Here is a 16,664-nt window from a genome sequence, read left to right as displayed (position 1 = left end):
ATCTTCTATTTGCCCACCCCCCTCTTGTCCACCATGCAAGTCTTCATGCTGCCCCCCCCTTAGCTGTGGCCATGCTGTTGGGAAACACAAACTGCTCTGCTCGTCCCATGGAGTGCAGAGCGGTGCTTTCAGTTTCCTTCAATTTAGGTGCAGAGCTGTGTGCAAAACTAAATAATCCTGCACACCTCTGCACTGGACATTACACCTGCATTTTGGTGTGGACACACATAGGAAACTGGTTTCCTGTGTGTCTTGCAGAGACATGTGATTTTCTGTATCAGAAAATCACAGGTCTCTGCAGACGATGTGAATGAGCCCTGAAATGCGCATGAAAACCGATGTAATGATGATGTAAACTGATGTCTTTACAAGTGAAATCTGTCTGGTTCTCCCATCAGTTTTCATGCACGTATGGTGAGAATGATCCCTTAATGAACAACCTCTTACCTGTACCATTTTCTTGAAAGTTTGGGGCGCCCTCTTACCGTCTTGTGCCAAACAATAGGGAAGTTCGTGCAGCTGGCAAAGTTTTGGGTAACAGCAATAGTGGTGTCCAGGTTAAGTACAACATGCCACCAACCACCTGAAGAAAACCATATTATAACAAATAGGTATAATAAAATATGTAATATAAAACCTCACCATAAACCGAGTGTATATAGGTCTTGCAAAAAAATTTAAAAAACACACACACACACACACAGCAACTTACATTGTGTAGGTGGGGTGTTGAAGTGTGCTGTAGAGAAGGTGCATTGTGTATGCGTGTTGCAGTGCTGTAGCACAGATGTGTTGGATACCATAAAATATTACTGGAAAGGCAAATACACAGCATTGAGCGGCAGGTAGCTCATGTTCCCACAGCACACTAAGGTTGAATAAGCCCTAAGGGGCTTATTTACCTCTGCACTTCGTTCATTGCAGTTTATCTTTTAAGTGGACACATCTACACTTTTGCCCGTTTGCAGAAGAGAGCCTTTTAAACCTCAGTGTAGGCACTGTGGCGAACTCCCAAATAGTGCACCCAGTAGTGTGCACCTACTAGTATAATGTAATAGTTACCCTTTTCTGACCCACAGTGTACACATTTATTCCAAACTTGAGCACTTTTTGTGGATAGAAGTATTTACCTGGCACAAATACAGTCTCTCCAGGCTTCTGTAAGATCTCTAGGGGTTTGAATTCAGCAGGCCAGGTAGGAAGCAACGTGCGTGGGTATATGACATTAAACCAAGTGATGGCTTCATCTTGCTGGTTTCCACCTTCTTCCCGTGTCACTTTGATTAGTTCACGTGGGGTATTGGTGGGAAAGAGGCACCAACGCTTGTGGCCATGGACCAGGGCATTCCAGGCACTGGTTCCCAGAGGATCAATGTGTATTCCTGTTCCAGAGCGAGGAGGACCCATCACAAACCACCTGGAACATAAGACATTTAAAATTAAATATCAAGCCATTTCACATTGCAGGGATATTTTTTATACCTATCTGAAACAACCAATTGATTACTATTTTCATAATCGATTAATCAGCCAATAACATAATGGGGTAAAAAAAAAAAAATAATGAGCCCTTAATAGTACAAAAATACAATCACTACTGTAAATATTACTTTCACAGTTCTACAGTAAAAAAAGTGAACCCCTTCCAGTAGTGATTATCTGCTTTTTTTGTACTATAAAGGGTTAATTTTAGTCTTTTTAACCCCATTATGTTACTTAACGTCTTAGGCCTGGTTCACATCTATATGTTTATTGGTGCTTTTTGCAGAAACGCACTACAGTTCGTTTACATGGTTTCCTATGGGACACGTTCATATCTGTGCTTTTTTTCAGCCGCTGCATATTTGGAAAGGGTCAGGGACTTTTAACATAAAATGATGCTTTTTTGGTTCAATATACTTCAATGGAGAAGCTGCAGAAAAGAATGTAATGTGTTTTTGCAGCAATTTGTGTTTTTTTTTGGGCAGATTAAAAAAAGGAGCAAAAAACGCAAATTGCAATAAAATCACGTGCGCGGAAATCAAAAAGCACTGCAGAAACAGATCAAAAGCAAAGACGACAGATGTGTACTGAGCCTTATGCCGGCCTCATGGATCGATTTTCAGATGAGAATATTCAGATGAAAAATCTTTGTACAATTGCTGAATGAAAGAATTTTGTTTGAAATTTTCACTTCATTTCTGAACAAAAACCCCATACACTGTCTGAAAATTCAGTTAAATACGTTAAAAAAAAAAAAAAAAAAAAATCAAAAACTGATTTCAATTTATTATTACATTTATTGTAAAAAAAAAATAAAAAAAAAAAAATAAATCAAAAACTGATTTCAATTTATCATTACATTTATTGTAAAAAAAAAAAAAAAAAAAAAAAAAAAAATCTATCTAAAGATAGTTTAACTTCAGCCCCAGACCATTTGTGCGGTCGTGTCATGTGGCTCCCAACCAAAATTGACGTCCATTTTTCCTCACAAATAGAGCTTTCTATTGGTGGTATTTGATCGCCTCTGTGGTCTTTTTTTTGCGCCATAAAACAACAAAGCGCGACAATTTTGAAGGGAGAAAACTTTTTTTTACTTTTTGCTATAATAAACTACCCCCCCCCCCCCAAAAAAAGCTAAAAAAAAAATGTTTTCCTCAGTTTAAGGCTGATAAGTATTCTACATTTTGGGGGGGGGGGGGGGAATCACAATAAGCTTTGCACAATAGTTAGTTATAGCATCTACAAAATAGGGGATAGCCTTATGGCATTTTTATTATTTTTGTTATTAGTAATGGCCGTGGTCTGCGATTTTTATGGAGGACACATCGGACACTTTTGGGACCATTCACATTTATACAGCAATCAGTGCGATCAAAATGCAGCGATTACTGTGTAAATGTGACTGGCAGTGCAGGGATTAACCACTAGGGGGCGCTGCAGGGGTTAAGTGCATCCTAGGGAGTGATTCTAACTGTGGGGTGGTCTACATTTGACAACACCGATTAGAGTTCCACTAGGCAGAATGAGGAAATGCTTTTTTACATCAGCATTTCCCCATTCTTCCTCTGTAAAACGATTGCGAGGACCCGCGATCACACTCATGGAGCTCGCGCCAGGGTCGTGCACGACCACTCTGCAGCAAATTTTTAAGGGGCGCCCATTTGCCTGTCGGTGCGGCAGTCGCCAAGCGGTTAAGATACATTAATAATTTGGTTCATCCAGCATTAAAGGAGCTTAGTTATGTAGCATGAGGCTGTATATTCTGCAATATTTACATTTTTGGTAAAACTCATTCAATGAATCCAAGCTCTGCAAGCTGAGATAACATGCACTGGTAATGTTATTGTTTTAACAAAATAAAATAATTTGAGTAGTTCTCCAACTATGTGTGATTAACTTAAAAGCGGTTAGGATATTGCGGTTTTACTAAGCGGACAACTTATTATTCTAAATAGGAAACCTTCACTTTGTCTGCAAATATTAAAGATTCTAACTACCAGCAAGAATGATTCCTTACATTTAAAAGAGCACCAGTCATTTCAGATCCATCATGGCAGTGCCTGTTAGTGGGCATGATGAATGGGGGCGCGTCAGTGCCAGTGACATGTATTCAGTAATCACTGCATTTTTATAGCACTGATAGCTGTATAATTGTCAATGGTCCCAAATACGTGTCAAGTGTCCAATCTGTCTGCCACAATAAGGCAGTCCCGATAAATAAAAAAAAACGCAGATAACTGCCATTACTAATATATATATACACACAGGGGTTGACAAATTTGCTTGGAATCTAGGAGCCAGCTTAAAAAGTTAGGAGCCAGGTCCGTGACGACGATCCGGACCTGTCCCTGGCCTGACATGGAGACGAGTGAGGGGAAGATAACAGCGCCGTCGCCGCCCCCCCCCCCCCCCCCCCCCGTCTCCAAGTCATTGCCCATAGCTCTTAGAGGGACATTTTATTTTTTTCAAATGACAATTTTTTTTTCAATTGCATTTTAGTGTAAATATGAGATCCGAGGTCTCTCTGACCCCAGATCTGATATTTAAGAGGACCCGTCATGCTTTTTCTATTACAAGGGATTTTTACATTCCTTGTAATAAGAATAAAAGTGACACAACATTTTTTTTAAAAGAAGGTGGAAAAAAAAAAAAGTTAAAATAAAGCAGAAAAAATAATAATTTTTAAACGCGCCCTGTCCTGCCCGCATATAAAATCGGTGTTCGAAACCACACATAGGAGGTAGCGCCGTGATCGGTAGAGCGAGAGCAATAATTCTACCCCAGACCTCCTCTGTAACTCAAAACGTGCAACCTGTAGAATTTTTTTAAACGTCGCCTATGCAGATTTTAAAGGGTAAAAGTTTGTCGCCATTCCATGAGCGGGTGCAATTTTGAAGAGTGACATGTTGGGTATCAATTTACTCGGCGTAACATTATCTTTCACAATATAAAAAATAATTGGGCTAACTTTACTGTTGTCTTATTTTTTTTATTAACTAAATTATTTTTCCCAACAAAAGTGCGCTTGTAAGTCCGCTGCACAAATACGGTGTGACAGACAGTATTGCAACAACCACCATTTTATTCTGTAGGGTGTTAGAATAAAAAATATATATAATGTTTAGGGGGTTCTAAATAAAGGGAAGAAGAGGCAGGTAATATAATACAGGCAGAGGAATCTTCATTAACATTGCTGGTTTGTCATACCAACGGCGACCACAAGAGGGCGCCAGATTCCATAAGGAATCATAGGACCGCAGAAGGCCTCAAAGCCGCGGCCTAAATTTTCGGCCGCCGGCGGAACGGCCCGACGCGATCACGCTGGGGGGGTCCACAGACACAGGATACCCCCAGCTGTGCTGCCCCAGGCGCGAGGTCGCTATTTCTAGTCGCCAATGCGACCTGGCGACCGGGTTTTGTCGAGCTATATATATATATATATAATAAAAATGCCATAAAACTATTCCCTATTTTGTAGGCACTATAACTTTTCCGCAAATCAATCAATATAAGCTTATTGCGATTTTTCTCCCCAGAAATTATTATTTTTTTAATCAAAAATAAGGGGGGTGATATTTATTATTATAGCAAAAATAAAAAAGATGTAAAAAAGTACCATCAAAAGAAAGCTCTATTTGTGGGTGGGGGGGATACAGTTTTGCACGACTGCACAATTGTCAGTTAAAGCGTCGCAGTGCTGTATCAAAAAATGGCCTGGTCATTGAGCAGCCAAATCTTCCAGGGCTGAAGTGGTTAATATGTTGTAAATCAAGATGATGTTTTTACCTATAAAGTTTACACACCTTTCCCTGAAAAGTCCCATGGGAATACAATAGAGATTTGGTTCAGAATTAGGAATGTTGGCAAGTTTACTCATTTATCTACCGCCATCCTATTTTGTATTCTGCATGTTGAGCAATTGCGGAACATAAAATATTAATTTTCTGATCGCTTGAGGGAAACATTTGCAACCTACAGAAACACAGAGGCATTGAACACAAGTACAAACTTTACCTTACTGAATCTGGTTTGGGTTCTTTCCAAAATGACAAGCAAATTGGTAAAGTGAAAATTATCCCTTAGGATTTAAAAACAGGTTTACAGAGGATTTTTTGCCTCCTTCCTGGCTGCCTTTTTTGGTGCAAAATGTCCTCAGTCTTCCAGGTGGAACGCACACTGGGCATCATTTAACCCAGAAGAAATACTGAGTGTAAGGGGCTTCCCCACAGCACCCTGCAGTCTCAGTGTAATGATGCAGCTATGTGCTGACATCAGGACCACTGTCTGCATCATCAAGGACCTCCCAATGCCAGAAAGTGATATGATAAAAAGTACCACATGACCAGCCTGAAGACTGCAAAAATATAAATATTAACTACCAATACTCTGCAATACCCTGCCATTTTTTTTATTTTATTTTTTATTTCAGGCTTCCCAGCCTAGGTGAGATGTGGGGTCTTATTGACCCCATATCTCCCCATAAAGAGGACCTGTCATGCCTATTACTATTACAAGGGATGTTTACATTCCTTGTAATAGGAGTAAAAGGAATAAAAATAAAAAGGAATAAAAATAGGAATAAAAGTGATCAAAAAAATTATTTTTGGGGAAAAAAAAAAAAACGTCAAACTAAAATAAAGTAAAATGAACAATAAAAAAAGAAAACAACATTTTTTAAAGCGCCCCTTGTCCCCATGTGCTCGCAAGCAGAAGCGAACGCATACGCAAGTCCCGCCCACATATGAAAACTATGTTCAAACCACACATGTGAAGTATCGCTGAGAATGTTTGAGCCTCCTCTAACTCAAAACATGTAACCAGTAAAAAAAAAAAAAAAAAAAAATAAATAAAAATGAAAGCGTCGCCTATGGGGATTTTTAAGTAGTGACGTTTGGCACCATTCCACGAGTGTGTACAATTTTGAAGGGTGAAATGTTAGGCATCTATTTACTCAGCGTAACTTCATCTTTCATACTATGCAAAAACATTGGGCTAACTTTACTGATGTGTTTTTTTTTTTTTTAGCACAAAACAGTTTTTTTGTTTTTTTTAAACACATTTGAAAACCGGAGTTAGACTTACCGGTAACTCTTTTTCTAGGAGTCTTCCAGGACAGCCTTTGAGATATAGGGCTCCTCCCTCTGGGACAGGAAACACGTCAAGCCAATTAAATAAAAGGTGTGGTCCTCCAGGCCCTCCTCAGTTTTACTCCAAGAACCGCCGGGAGGCTCTGAAAGACATAACACACTAACAATCATGTTAATACACATCCTCACCACTTAGTCCAATTTAAACAACTTTGGGTGGGAAGCCAGGCTGTCCTGGAAGACTCCTAGAAAAAGAGTTACCGGTAAGTCTAACTCCGGTTTTCTCATATCGTCTTCCAGGACAGCCTTTGAGATGATAAGCAAGGAGCTCACCTTGTCAGGGCGGGACCACTGCCTGGAGGACCTTACGTCCAAAAGTCTGCTCTTTATCAGACCATAAATCCAGACGGTAATGTCTTGCGAACGTTGAGTAGCTGGACCATGTTGCTGCTTTGCAGATCTCCTCCGGAGAGGCTCCAGCCCTCTCTGCCCATGATGCGGAAACCGCCCTTGTAGAGTGTGCCTTAACTAAGGGTGCCTGCTTCCCCTCTAACTCGTAGGCTTTAACTATCGCCATTCGTATCCACCTGGCGATAGACGCTTTGGACGCCTTGCAGCCCTTGCGGGCGCCCGAAAAATTAACAAAAAGTGAGTCTGACTTCCTGAAGACCTTAGTGGCTTCTAAAAAAATCAATAGACTTCTCCTGACGTCTAACAAACTTAAAGATCTCGCCTCATCCTTGTCTGAGGTTGAGAAAAAAGTTGGCAAAATAATATCCTGTGTCCTATGAAAAGTGGACACGACTTTAGGAAGAAAACTAGGATCAGTCTTAAGTACTACCCTGTCCTCTAAGATTAACAGAAATGGCTCTCTGACCGAGAGCGCTTGTAGATCACTGACCCTTCTAGCTGACGTGATCGCTATCAAAAATACAGTCTTTAGTACAACCCACTTAAGTGAAGCTCCCTCTAATGGTTCAAATGGATCTTGGGTCAGAGCTCTAAGAACCAAGGCCAAATCCCAAGTAGGACAGGACTTCATTCTCACAGGCCTGGATCTAGATAGAGCCTTGAAGAAGTTCCTGACAAATGGATTCTGCTGAAGGGAGGACTGAAGGAAAACACTTAAGGCCGCCACCTGTACCTTTAGAGTGCTGATAGATAGGCCCAGTTCTACCCCTGCTTGTAGAAAATCTAGGACTGCCGGGACCCCGGGACTTGCAATCCCCTGTTCTCGCAACCAGGAATTAAACCTCTTTCCTACCTTGGCGTAAATTGCCCTAGTAACAGGTTTACGGCATTCTAACAAGGTCTTAATCACTCTCTCTGAGAAACCCTGTGACCTTAAGATTTGTTCCTCAGATACCAGGCCGCAAGCTTGAGCCTCTCTATCTGAGGGCACAGGATCGGCCCCTGGGAAAGTAAGTCCTCCCTGACTGGTAGAAACAGCGGAGGATGTACGGCCAATCTCTTTATGCTGGCAAACCAGGGTCTCCTTGGCCAAAAAGGAGCTACTAAAATGAGGTCCGTAGTTTCCGAACGGAACTTCTGCAGAACCTCCGCCACCATCCTTACGGGAGGAAAGGCGTAACACAGGCCAAACATCCATGGATTGGCAAGGGCGTCTATCCCCCTGGCCCGATCCTGTGGGTGAACCGAAAAAAATTGTGTCACCTTCCTGTTGCCTTCTGTTGCAAATAGGTCTATTTCTGGCCTTCCCCAGCATGACACTATCTCCTCGAACACTTCCTTGTTGAGGGCCCACTCGTCCTGACCTATTTTCTGGCGACTGAGAAAGTCGGCCAGGAAATTCTGGGTTCCCTTTAGGTGAATGGCTGATATTGAGGACAAATTCTTCTCTGCCCAGCAGAAGATTTTGTCCGCAATTACCTGCAGTGCAGGGCTTCTGGTTCCCCCTTGCTTGTTCAGGTAGGCTACTGCTGTCACATTGTCTGAGCGAACTTGTAGATCCCTGCCATGTAACCGGGACTGGAATGTTTCTATAGCTTTCCAGACTGCCAGAAGTTCCTTCTGGTTTGAGGAACGACCTGTCTCTAGGTTCGACCAGGAACCCTGGGCTAAGGTTCCCTCTAGGTGGGCACCCCAACCCAGCGCACTGGCATCGGTCGTGACCACCACCGTAGCTTGTGGGGACCAGGGAAGACCCCTGTCTAGGTTGACCTTGGCCCGCCACCACCAAAGAGACCTCCTGACTGCCGAGGATAGGGGCATAACCTGATCCAGGCTCTCCTGCCTGCCATCCCAATAACAGAGCATGAGTCTTTGTAAAGGACGCTGATGATGTCTTGCCCAGGCCACCGCTGGAAAGCATGATGTCATCAACCCTAGGACTCTCATCACCTCCCTGATCTGGGCTTCCCGACCAGATTGAAGCTGGGCTACCGCCTGCTCTAGCTTGCCGATCTTCTCCTCCGGAAGAAATACTCTCATTTCCACTGAAGAAATCCTGTATCCTAGATACAGGACCTCCTGTGAGGGGGTCAGCTGGGATTTTTCCTGGTTTATCAGCCACCCCAGTGAGCGCAGGAAAACCAAGGCCTCCTGTATGTCCCTCTGCAGCTGTTGGGCCGACTGGGCTATGAACAGTAGATCGTCCAGATATGGGATCACTGTTATAGCCTTGAGCCTTAATGGGGCCAGTGCCTCTGCCAGAACTTTTGTAAAGACTCTTGGTGAGGCTGAAAGCCCGAAGGGGAGAGCTCGAAACTGGAGGTGTAACACCCCCGTGTTCAACCTCACCGCCAACCTGAGAAATCTCTGAGATTCCGGATGAATCGGGATATGTAAATATGCATCCCTGAGATCCACTGTGGCCATGTGGCAGCCCTGAAACAGGAATTTGGTTACCGAGAAGATTGACTCCATCCGGAACCGCTTGTATTTTATAAATCTGTTCAGGGGACGGAGATTCAGTATTAACCTGAACTTCCCCGAAGGTTTCTTTACCACAAATACGTGGGAGTAAACCCCCAAGCCTCGCTCCTCCTGAGGTACCTGCACCATTACTTCTTGGTCCACCAGATCCCCCAGAAGAAGAGCCAAAGCCTCTGCTTTCTCTTGGTCCCTTGGTAACCTTGTTACTTGAAAGTTCGGGAGGGGAACTGAACCAAACTCCAACCTGTAGCCGTTCCTTACAAGATCTCGAATGAACGGACTTTCGGTTGAAGCTTCCCACTGTGGGAGGAACTTCCCCAGTCTTCCTCCCACCGGGACGCAGGAGTCACTGGGTTTTAGGGGAGGGTTGAGGAGGATTGAATAAGATACCTCCTCTGCCTCTTCCCTTGTGACCCGTCCAATGCTTTTTGGGGCGAACCTCCCTTTCCTGCAGGTTTTGCTGCCTGGGGCTTCGAAAAAGGCGTTTCCCTTCAGGTCTCTTTTTCCTTTCTGGGAAAGCTTTCTTCTTATCCTGCGTGCGCTCTAACGCCTCTTGTAGGCCGGGCCCAAACAAATGGTCCCCTGAAAAGGGTAATCCACACAACTTTAGTTTTGAAGCTGTGTCTCCTGACCAGGTTTTAAGCCAAACGGCCCTTCTGGCAGCGTTCACTAGTGCTGCTGATCTAGCAGCCAGTTTGACTGATTCTGCAGAGGCATCCGCTAAAAAGCCCACCGCTTTAAACAGTAGCGGAAAGGACTTCAACAGCTGTTGCCTAGAAGTACCTGCAGAAATATGTGATTGTAACTGTGTAAGCCAACACTCCAAGTTTCTGGCCACACAGGTAGCTGCTAGGGCCGGTTTAAGCCCAATGGAAGAGGCATCCCAGGCTCTCTTGAGCAGCAGATCTCCCCTCTTATCCATAGGGTCCCTGAGTGAACCCATATCATCAAAGGCCAAATCTGTCTTCTTAGAGACCTTAGCCAAGGGAGCGTCTAATTTGGGAACCTTGTTCCAGGGATGCACCGCATCCGATTCAAAAGGGAACCTCCTTCTAAGGCTACCTGAAAAAAATGGCCTTTTTTCCGGTTGTTCCCACTCCAGCAGAATCGCCTCCACTAGCGACTTATGGACGGGGAATACCCTGTCTTTCATTACACTCGACCCTTGATACATCATGTCGTGTTTTGAAAGCTGGACCTGTTCTTCTCTGATCTCTAAGGTGTCATATATAGCCTTGAGGAGGTCACCCACATCATCCAAAGACAGCTTGTATCTGGCTGATCTAATGGCCTCTTCCTCCCCCTCAGATTCTGAAGTAGACTCTGTCCTAGAGGAGGCTAATGACCTGGATAACCTCTCCCTATCCACCTCCTCCTCCTGACTTGGTTCGGATAAGGAAGGCATACTCACGGCTCTGGGTAAAGAGACAGAAGGACCCTGCATCCTATCCATCATGTTTTTAAAAGATTGGAAGGTGGATGCAATCTCATCCTTTACGGATGTTAAAACATTGTGACAAGCTGTCACCGAGTCCTCTTTTACCAGGCTACTGACACAATCTGGGCAAAGCGGCTTCTCCCAACCGGTGCCTAACTTAGCCCCACACACGGCACATTTCCTTCTGGGTAAAGGTATCTGGGCTCTGTCCTGTTTAACCTAAAAACAAAGAAAAACAGGGTCCCATTAAAATACCACCCCTGACCACACCACTGTGCTTCTAGGGTCTGTTTAGGAAGTGCCCCCCTTCACCAGCAGGTTCTCCACCCCGGGAAGGTGCTACGGGTCAGAGTGACCCCCCACCCCCCAGTGTAAGTCCTGGTCTGCCCTCACCAAGCTTACCTGAGAGGTACTGGAGCCTGTTGAACCGGAGTCCACCTGCACAACCGCACTCTCCATGGTTCCTGTGTATCACTCAGTCTCTCTGAGCCTTCACACTGCTCCAGGCAACCCTGTAGTCACACCGCCGCGCCCAAAGGACTGGAACGGGTCCTGCGGCGCCCCCTGATGACGCGAATCCGGCGGAAGTGCGTCTCTCGCACTTCCGTACGCCAGAGCGCAAAAACTCCGCCCCGACGCCGTGCGTTCTTACGAACGTACCGCTCACAGTACCCGAACGCCGGTCGGTAGAGCGAACGTCTCCCGCCGCCTCCGACCGACAGGTACGAGCGGTTAGCGCTCCGAGGGGGAGATTGCCGCGTATCGGGGTCCCGTTCTCTCCGAACGTTTAAATGGCAGCGGGGACTGAAAGCTACCCTCTCCTCCCTTCGTTTGGACCGAGGGGTGCTAAGGGCCAGGTCCATCAGGCGCTCTCCCCAGGTAAAACCCCTGAGAAGGAGCTCCCCTTACCAGTTCCAAGACGTGCTCCTTCCCGTCCGGCAGGAAACACAAAAACTGAGGAGGGCCTGGAGGACCACACCTTTTATTTAATTGGCTTGACGTGTTTCCTGTCCCAGAGGGAGGAGCCCTATATCTCAAAGGCTGTCCTGGAAGACGATATGAGAAAAATTGCTGCGCAAATACCGTGTGTGATAAAAAGTTGCAACGATCACCATTGTATTCTCTAGGGTCTTTGTTAAAAAACATATATAATGTTTTGGGGTTCTATGCAATTTTCTAGCAAATAAATGATGATTTTTACATGTAGGAGAGAAACGTCAGAATTGTCCTGGGTGCTCCAGAACGCCTGATGGCGCTCCATGCATGTTGGGCCTCTGTATGTGACCACGCTGTGTAAAAGTCTCACACATGTGGTATCGCCATACTCGAGAGTAATAGCAAAATGTGTTTTGGGTGTAATTTGTGGTATGCATATGCTGTGTGAGAAATAACCTGATAAAAGGACAATTTTGTGAAAAAATAAATCAAATCTTGATTTTGCAAAAAATTGTAGGAAAAAATGACAACCTCAAAAAGCTCACCATGCCTCTTACTAAATACATTGGAATGTCTTCTTTCCAAAAAGGGGTCATTTGGAGGGTATTTGTACTTTTCTGGCATGTTAAGGTGTCAAGAAATGAGATAGGCCATCAGTACTTCAGGTGTGATCAATTTTCAGATATTGGCACCATAGCTTGTGGACTCTAACTTTCACAAAAACCAAATAATATCCACCAATTTGTACTTATTTTTACCAGAGATATGTAGTAGTATAAATTTTGGCCAAAATTTATGAAGAAAAATTACTAAATCGCAAAATGTTAGAATTTTTTTTTTTTTTTTTAACAGAATTTTCGGTCTTTTTTCTTTTATAGCACAAAAAGTAAAAAACCTAGCTGTGATTAAATACCACCAAAAGAAAGATTTGTGTGAAAAAAAAAAAAGACAAAAAATTCATATGGGTAGTGTTGCATGACTAATTGTCATTCAAAATGTGAGAGCACCGAAAGCTGAAAATTGCTCTGGTTATTAAGGGTGTTTAAGTGCCCAAAAAAAAAAACACACAGTAAAGTTAACCCTTTTCTTATATAATGTGAAAGATTTTACGTTGCTAGGATCAGGAGCGAATCATGATCATTTTATTCCAAGCAAAAAAAAAAAAAAAAAAAATTGTGATTCTCATTTTGGCCAGAATCGTGCAGCTCTACTTTTCTGGTGGATTTTGTTTTTAAAGTGGAACTAAACCTTATTGTTTTCAGCCAATGAAGCTGCCATCTTGGCCTCTGTTTAATCTTCAATTGCCATGCTGCTGCACATGTGATTAGTTATGACAAAAGCCATGGGGGAAGGTTAAACTGTTTGGTTTAGAGCAGTGCTCGACAAAACCCGGTCGCATTGGCGACTAGAATCAGCGACCTTGCGCCTGGGGCAGCATAGCTGGGGGTATCCCGTCTCCGTGGAACCGCTTTCATATATGCGTTCGCTTCTGCACGCGAGCTTGGCAAGACAGGGCGCATTTAAAACAATTTTTTTTTCTTATTTTAACTTTTTTTATTTTTTTCACTGTTCTTTAAAAAAAAAAAAAAAGTGTGTCACTTTTTTTCCTATTACAAGGAATGTAAAAATCCCTTGTAATAGAAAAAAGCATGACAGGTCCTCTTTTATATATGAGATCTGGGGTCAGAGAGACCTCACATCTCATATTTACACTAAAATGCAATTTAAAAATGTCCCTCTAATAGCTATGGGCAATGACTTGGAGACAGGTGGGGGGCTGGGGGCTATCTTCCCCTCACTCGTCTCCATGTCAGGCCAGGGACAGGTCCAGATCGCCGTCACGGACTTGGCTCCTAACTTTTTTAGCTGGCTCCTAGATTCCAAGCAAATTTGTCAACCCCTGGTTTAGAGCACAACCAATGTGACCGTTATATTCCCAGCATGTGACGGGAAAGTAAAGTTAAATCAATAGGTTTACTTTCGCTAGAAGTTTGCAGCAGTATCAGTGGGTTTAGTACTGCACGACTCCTCGTACCATTTACGACAGAAGTTAAAGACCTAATCTCACTGTACCTGTATGGTGGTCTGCGCTTCTCGCCCGCGTACTGGAAGAGGTCATCCGTAAAATATTTTGGCACTTCATAGTCATCCAGTATTTTCTGCCTCTTGGGATGTTCCCCATAACTGCTGTCAAAGATGTAGAGTGGACTGTCATCCCGGGTCCCCTCCATGTACTCAATGTAATATTTCATTTTCATCTTCACCGAATATCCATCGTTATCCTCTCCACATTTGAACTTCTGATTGCGATACTTTCGCTTCAGCCTTTCTAACGTCCATTTCTCTTGAGCTGGCCAACCAAACTGAGCATTGATGAGGACTACTGGCTTATAAGGCTTCTCAAAGCGCTCAATAAATTCTTCAAGGCTGAGCTGGAGAGCATCAGCCCGCTCTACATTATCCTGTTGTGGGAAAAAAAAAAAAAAAAAAAAAACAGTCTTAAAACTGAACTGAAGTTTAAGCGGTTCTAAAAGGCTCAAGTTTTTTTTTTTACCCTAATGCATTAAAGGATAAAGTTAACCTTTGGGAACATGTTTCACCCTTGAATGTATTAGATAAGCACTTGAACGACCGCATCATACAGGGATATACAATGTAATACTGACATAAAATCACACACATAGGTTGGACTTGTGTCTTTTTTCAACCTCACCTACTATGTAACAAGAAGGAGGATTGGGTTTTCTATGTACAAAACCATTACACAGTGCAGGCAAGAACAGGTTAATAAAAAAAAAAAAAGAAATTGTTCATAAAATGTAGTCCAAAATTTATTCTGCTACATTTCTTTGATGAAAATAACTCAGTGTATATTAGTCTGTGTGAAACTTAGAGAGTCCACAAAACTATAGTATATGGGGTTGCACCAATACCACTTTTTTTAAGTGCACGCCGAAACCAGGTACTGATACTTTTTTGTAATGTCATGCGACAGTGGCACTAATACGAAGCGTAGACGGGGTCTTTTTTTTTTCACAAATTTTTTTTTTTATTCTATATATTTATATAGAGTGGAGGGCAGGGGTGCAACAGATCGTCACCGATCCGTGATCCGAACAGGTCTCGGCCTTAGGAAAGGCCACGGCTTCGGCCTAGCTCCAAAGCGGCAGCCATCTTTCTACACCCAGTCCGTTTACATTGTGATCGTTCCGTCAAATGACGGAGCGATCACTTGTAAACAAACTCCTCTCTCTACTGATCTGTACAGTGGAGGGGAGAAATCTGTGTCAGCAGCGCTGTGGGCTGCATCTGTAGAGCCCACAGCGCTGCTCTGTGACAGCCATCCCTCCATACACTGCGATACTCAGCCAATAATACAGTGGTGGAGATTGTGAATATTACAGTGGGGGAAATGACGAGGATATTACAGTAAGGACTATATGGTGGTGGAATTTTCACAGGTTTTTGCAAATTCAATTATTTGCTGATCTGAAAAATGATCCGAGACTCCGATCCAAGGAACGATCCGATCCGTGAGTTTTTTGATCTATTGCCCCTAGTGGAGGGTGTCAGTAGGTTATTTTTACAAATTAACCTTTAAATTATTCTTTTTTTTAGATTTATTTATTTTTATCAGCTACTGTTGGGGGTATTTGGTGAGAGATCAGGGGTCTAAACAAAATTCCTGATATCTGCCATTTGAGACAAGGGACTGAGGACACAGATTCCCCAGTTCCTTTCTCTGCAGTCTCAGCGGAGATGAATGGACAGGAGACAGAGGCTCCTGTTCATTCATAAACTGAAGCATCGTACAGTTTACAATGCTCGGTGATCACCAACTGTGCATTCAGAAAAGGAGTCGGTAGATGATTGACCGGCTCTTTCCTCTGCTCTCCATGACGGGGAGATGGAGAGAGGAAGGCCTGGGGACAGCGAGGGGCAGTTACAAGCACAGATCCCCCTGTACAGCCTTTCAATAAAGCAGCTGACAGCCACAGGAGGGGGAGAAGCGGCTGCCAGTTGCTTTATTGAAAGGCTATACAGGGGGAATCGGTGCTTGTAACTGCCCCTGCACGATCACCTGTGATGCTGTATGGCCCCCCTGCTACACTGAGGATGCCTGGCCCGATACAACAGGTATCGGATTAAGCATCAGAGCATTTGCACGAGTACCGATACCTGTGCAAATGCTTGTTAACGGTGCAACCCTTATGTTGTATATCTGAAAATTGATCAGTCCTGATGTACTGGCGGCCCATTTCATTTATTGAGGCTCTAAAACGTCAGGACAGTAGAAATACTGGTCAGAGCTAATCACATGGCACAGATGGACTGTGATTGGCCCCGTCTGTACCATGTTATCAAATTGACCAATCACATTTTGCCACATAGTTGTACACACTGGATGGCATGAAAGAAAGCCATCCATTGTGTACAACTGTCATGTAAACATGGTACCAGCAACGAGTCGGTACACTGATCAGTCATCGGCCGTGTCCAGTGGATAGAGGCAGTGACAGATTGCAACGCTGTGAACACGGAGAACGTCATGTGACCCAGATCAACTAGAGGCCATTGTCAGCGGCATCCTATTATAGGCCGGGCGGGAACTGGTTAAATAAAATGAACAGCCCCGTAATGGTAAAAAAATATATAATTAAAATTTAGCAGCTTTTGCTACAATACTCACTTTCAATCTAGAGCTGTCCCACACATTTTTTTTCCAGTTATTGGTCAAAGAAACTTAACATATACTAACATATTCCCATGGGCAATAAGTTTAAAATGCTAAAAACAAAACCTATGTGGCTCACGGCCAAAGTTAA

The 16,664-nt window shown here is 43.6% G+C and overlaps 1 protein-coding gene across 1 annotated transcript in view; it reads right to left on the bottom strand.

The window, feature by feature from the left end:
• The window catches only part of JMJD6 (jumonji domain containing 6, arginine demethylase and lysine hydroxylase), a 41,460-nt gene that overhangs the window by 12,606 nt on the left and 12,190 nt on the right, over positions 1 to 16,664 (bottom strand). The window contains exons 2-4 of the mRNA XM_077459283.1: positions 13,912 to 14,300; positions 1,131 to 1,417; positions 448 to 583 (exon numbers count right to left, since the gene is read on the bottom strand). Coding sequence (XP_077315409.1) covers positions 448 to 583; positions 1,131 to 1,417; positions 13,912 to 14,300 — 812 coding nt within the window. The remainder of the gene's footprint in view (positions 1 to 447; positions 584 to 1,130; positions 1,418 to 13,911; positions 14,301 to 16,664) is intronic.

The sequence above is a fragment of the Lithobates pipiens genome, unplaced genomic scaffold (genome assembly GCF_037356315.1).
Source record: "Lithobates pipiens isolate NorthernLeopardFrog02 unplaced genomic scaffold, aLitPip1_a1.2 Scaffold_28, whole genome shotgun sequence".
NCBI lineage: Eukaryota > Metazoa > Chordata > Amphibia > Anura > Ranidae > Lithobates > Lithobates pipiens.
The sequence above is the reverse complement of the archived record's forward strand: the minus strand, read 5'-3'. Positions and strand labels throughout refer to the sequence as shown.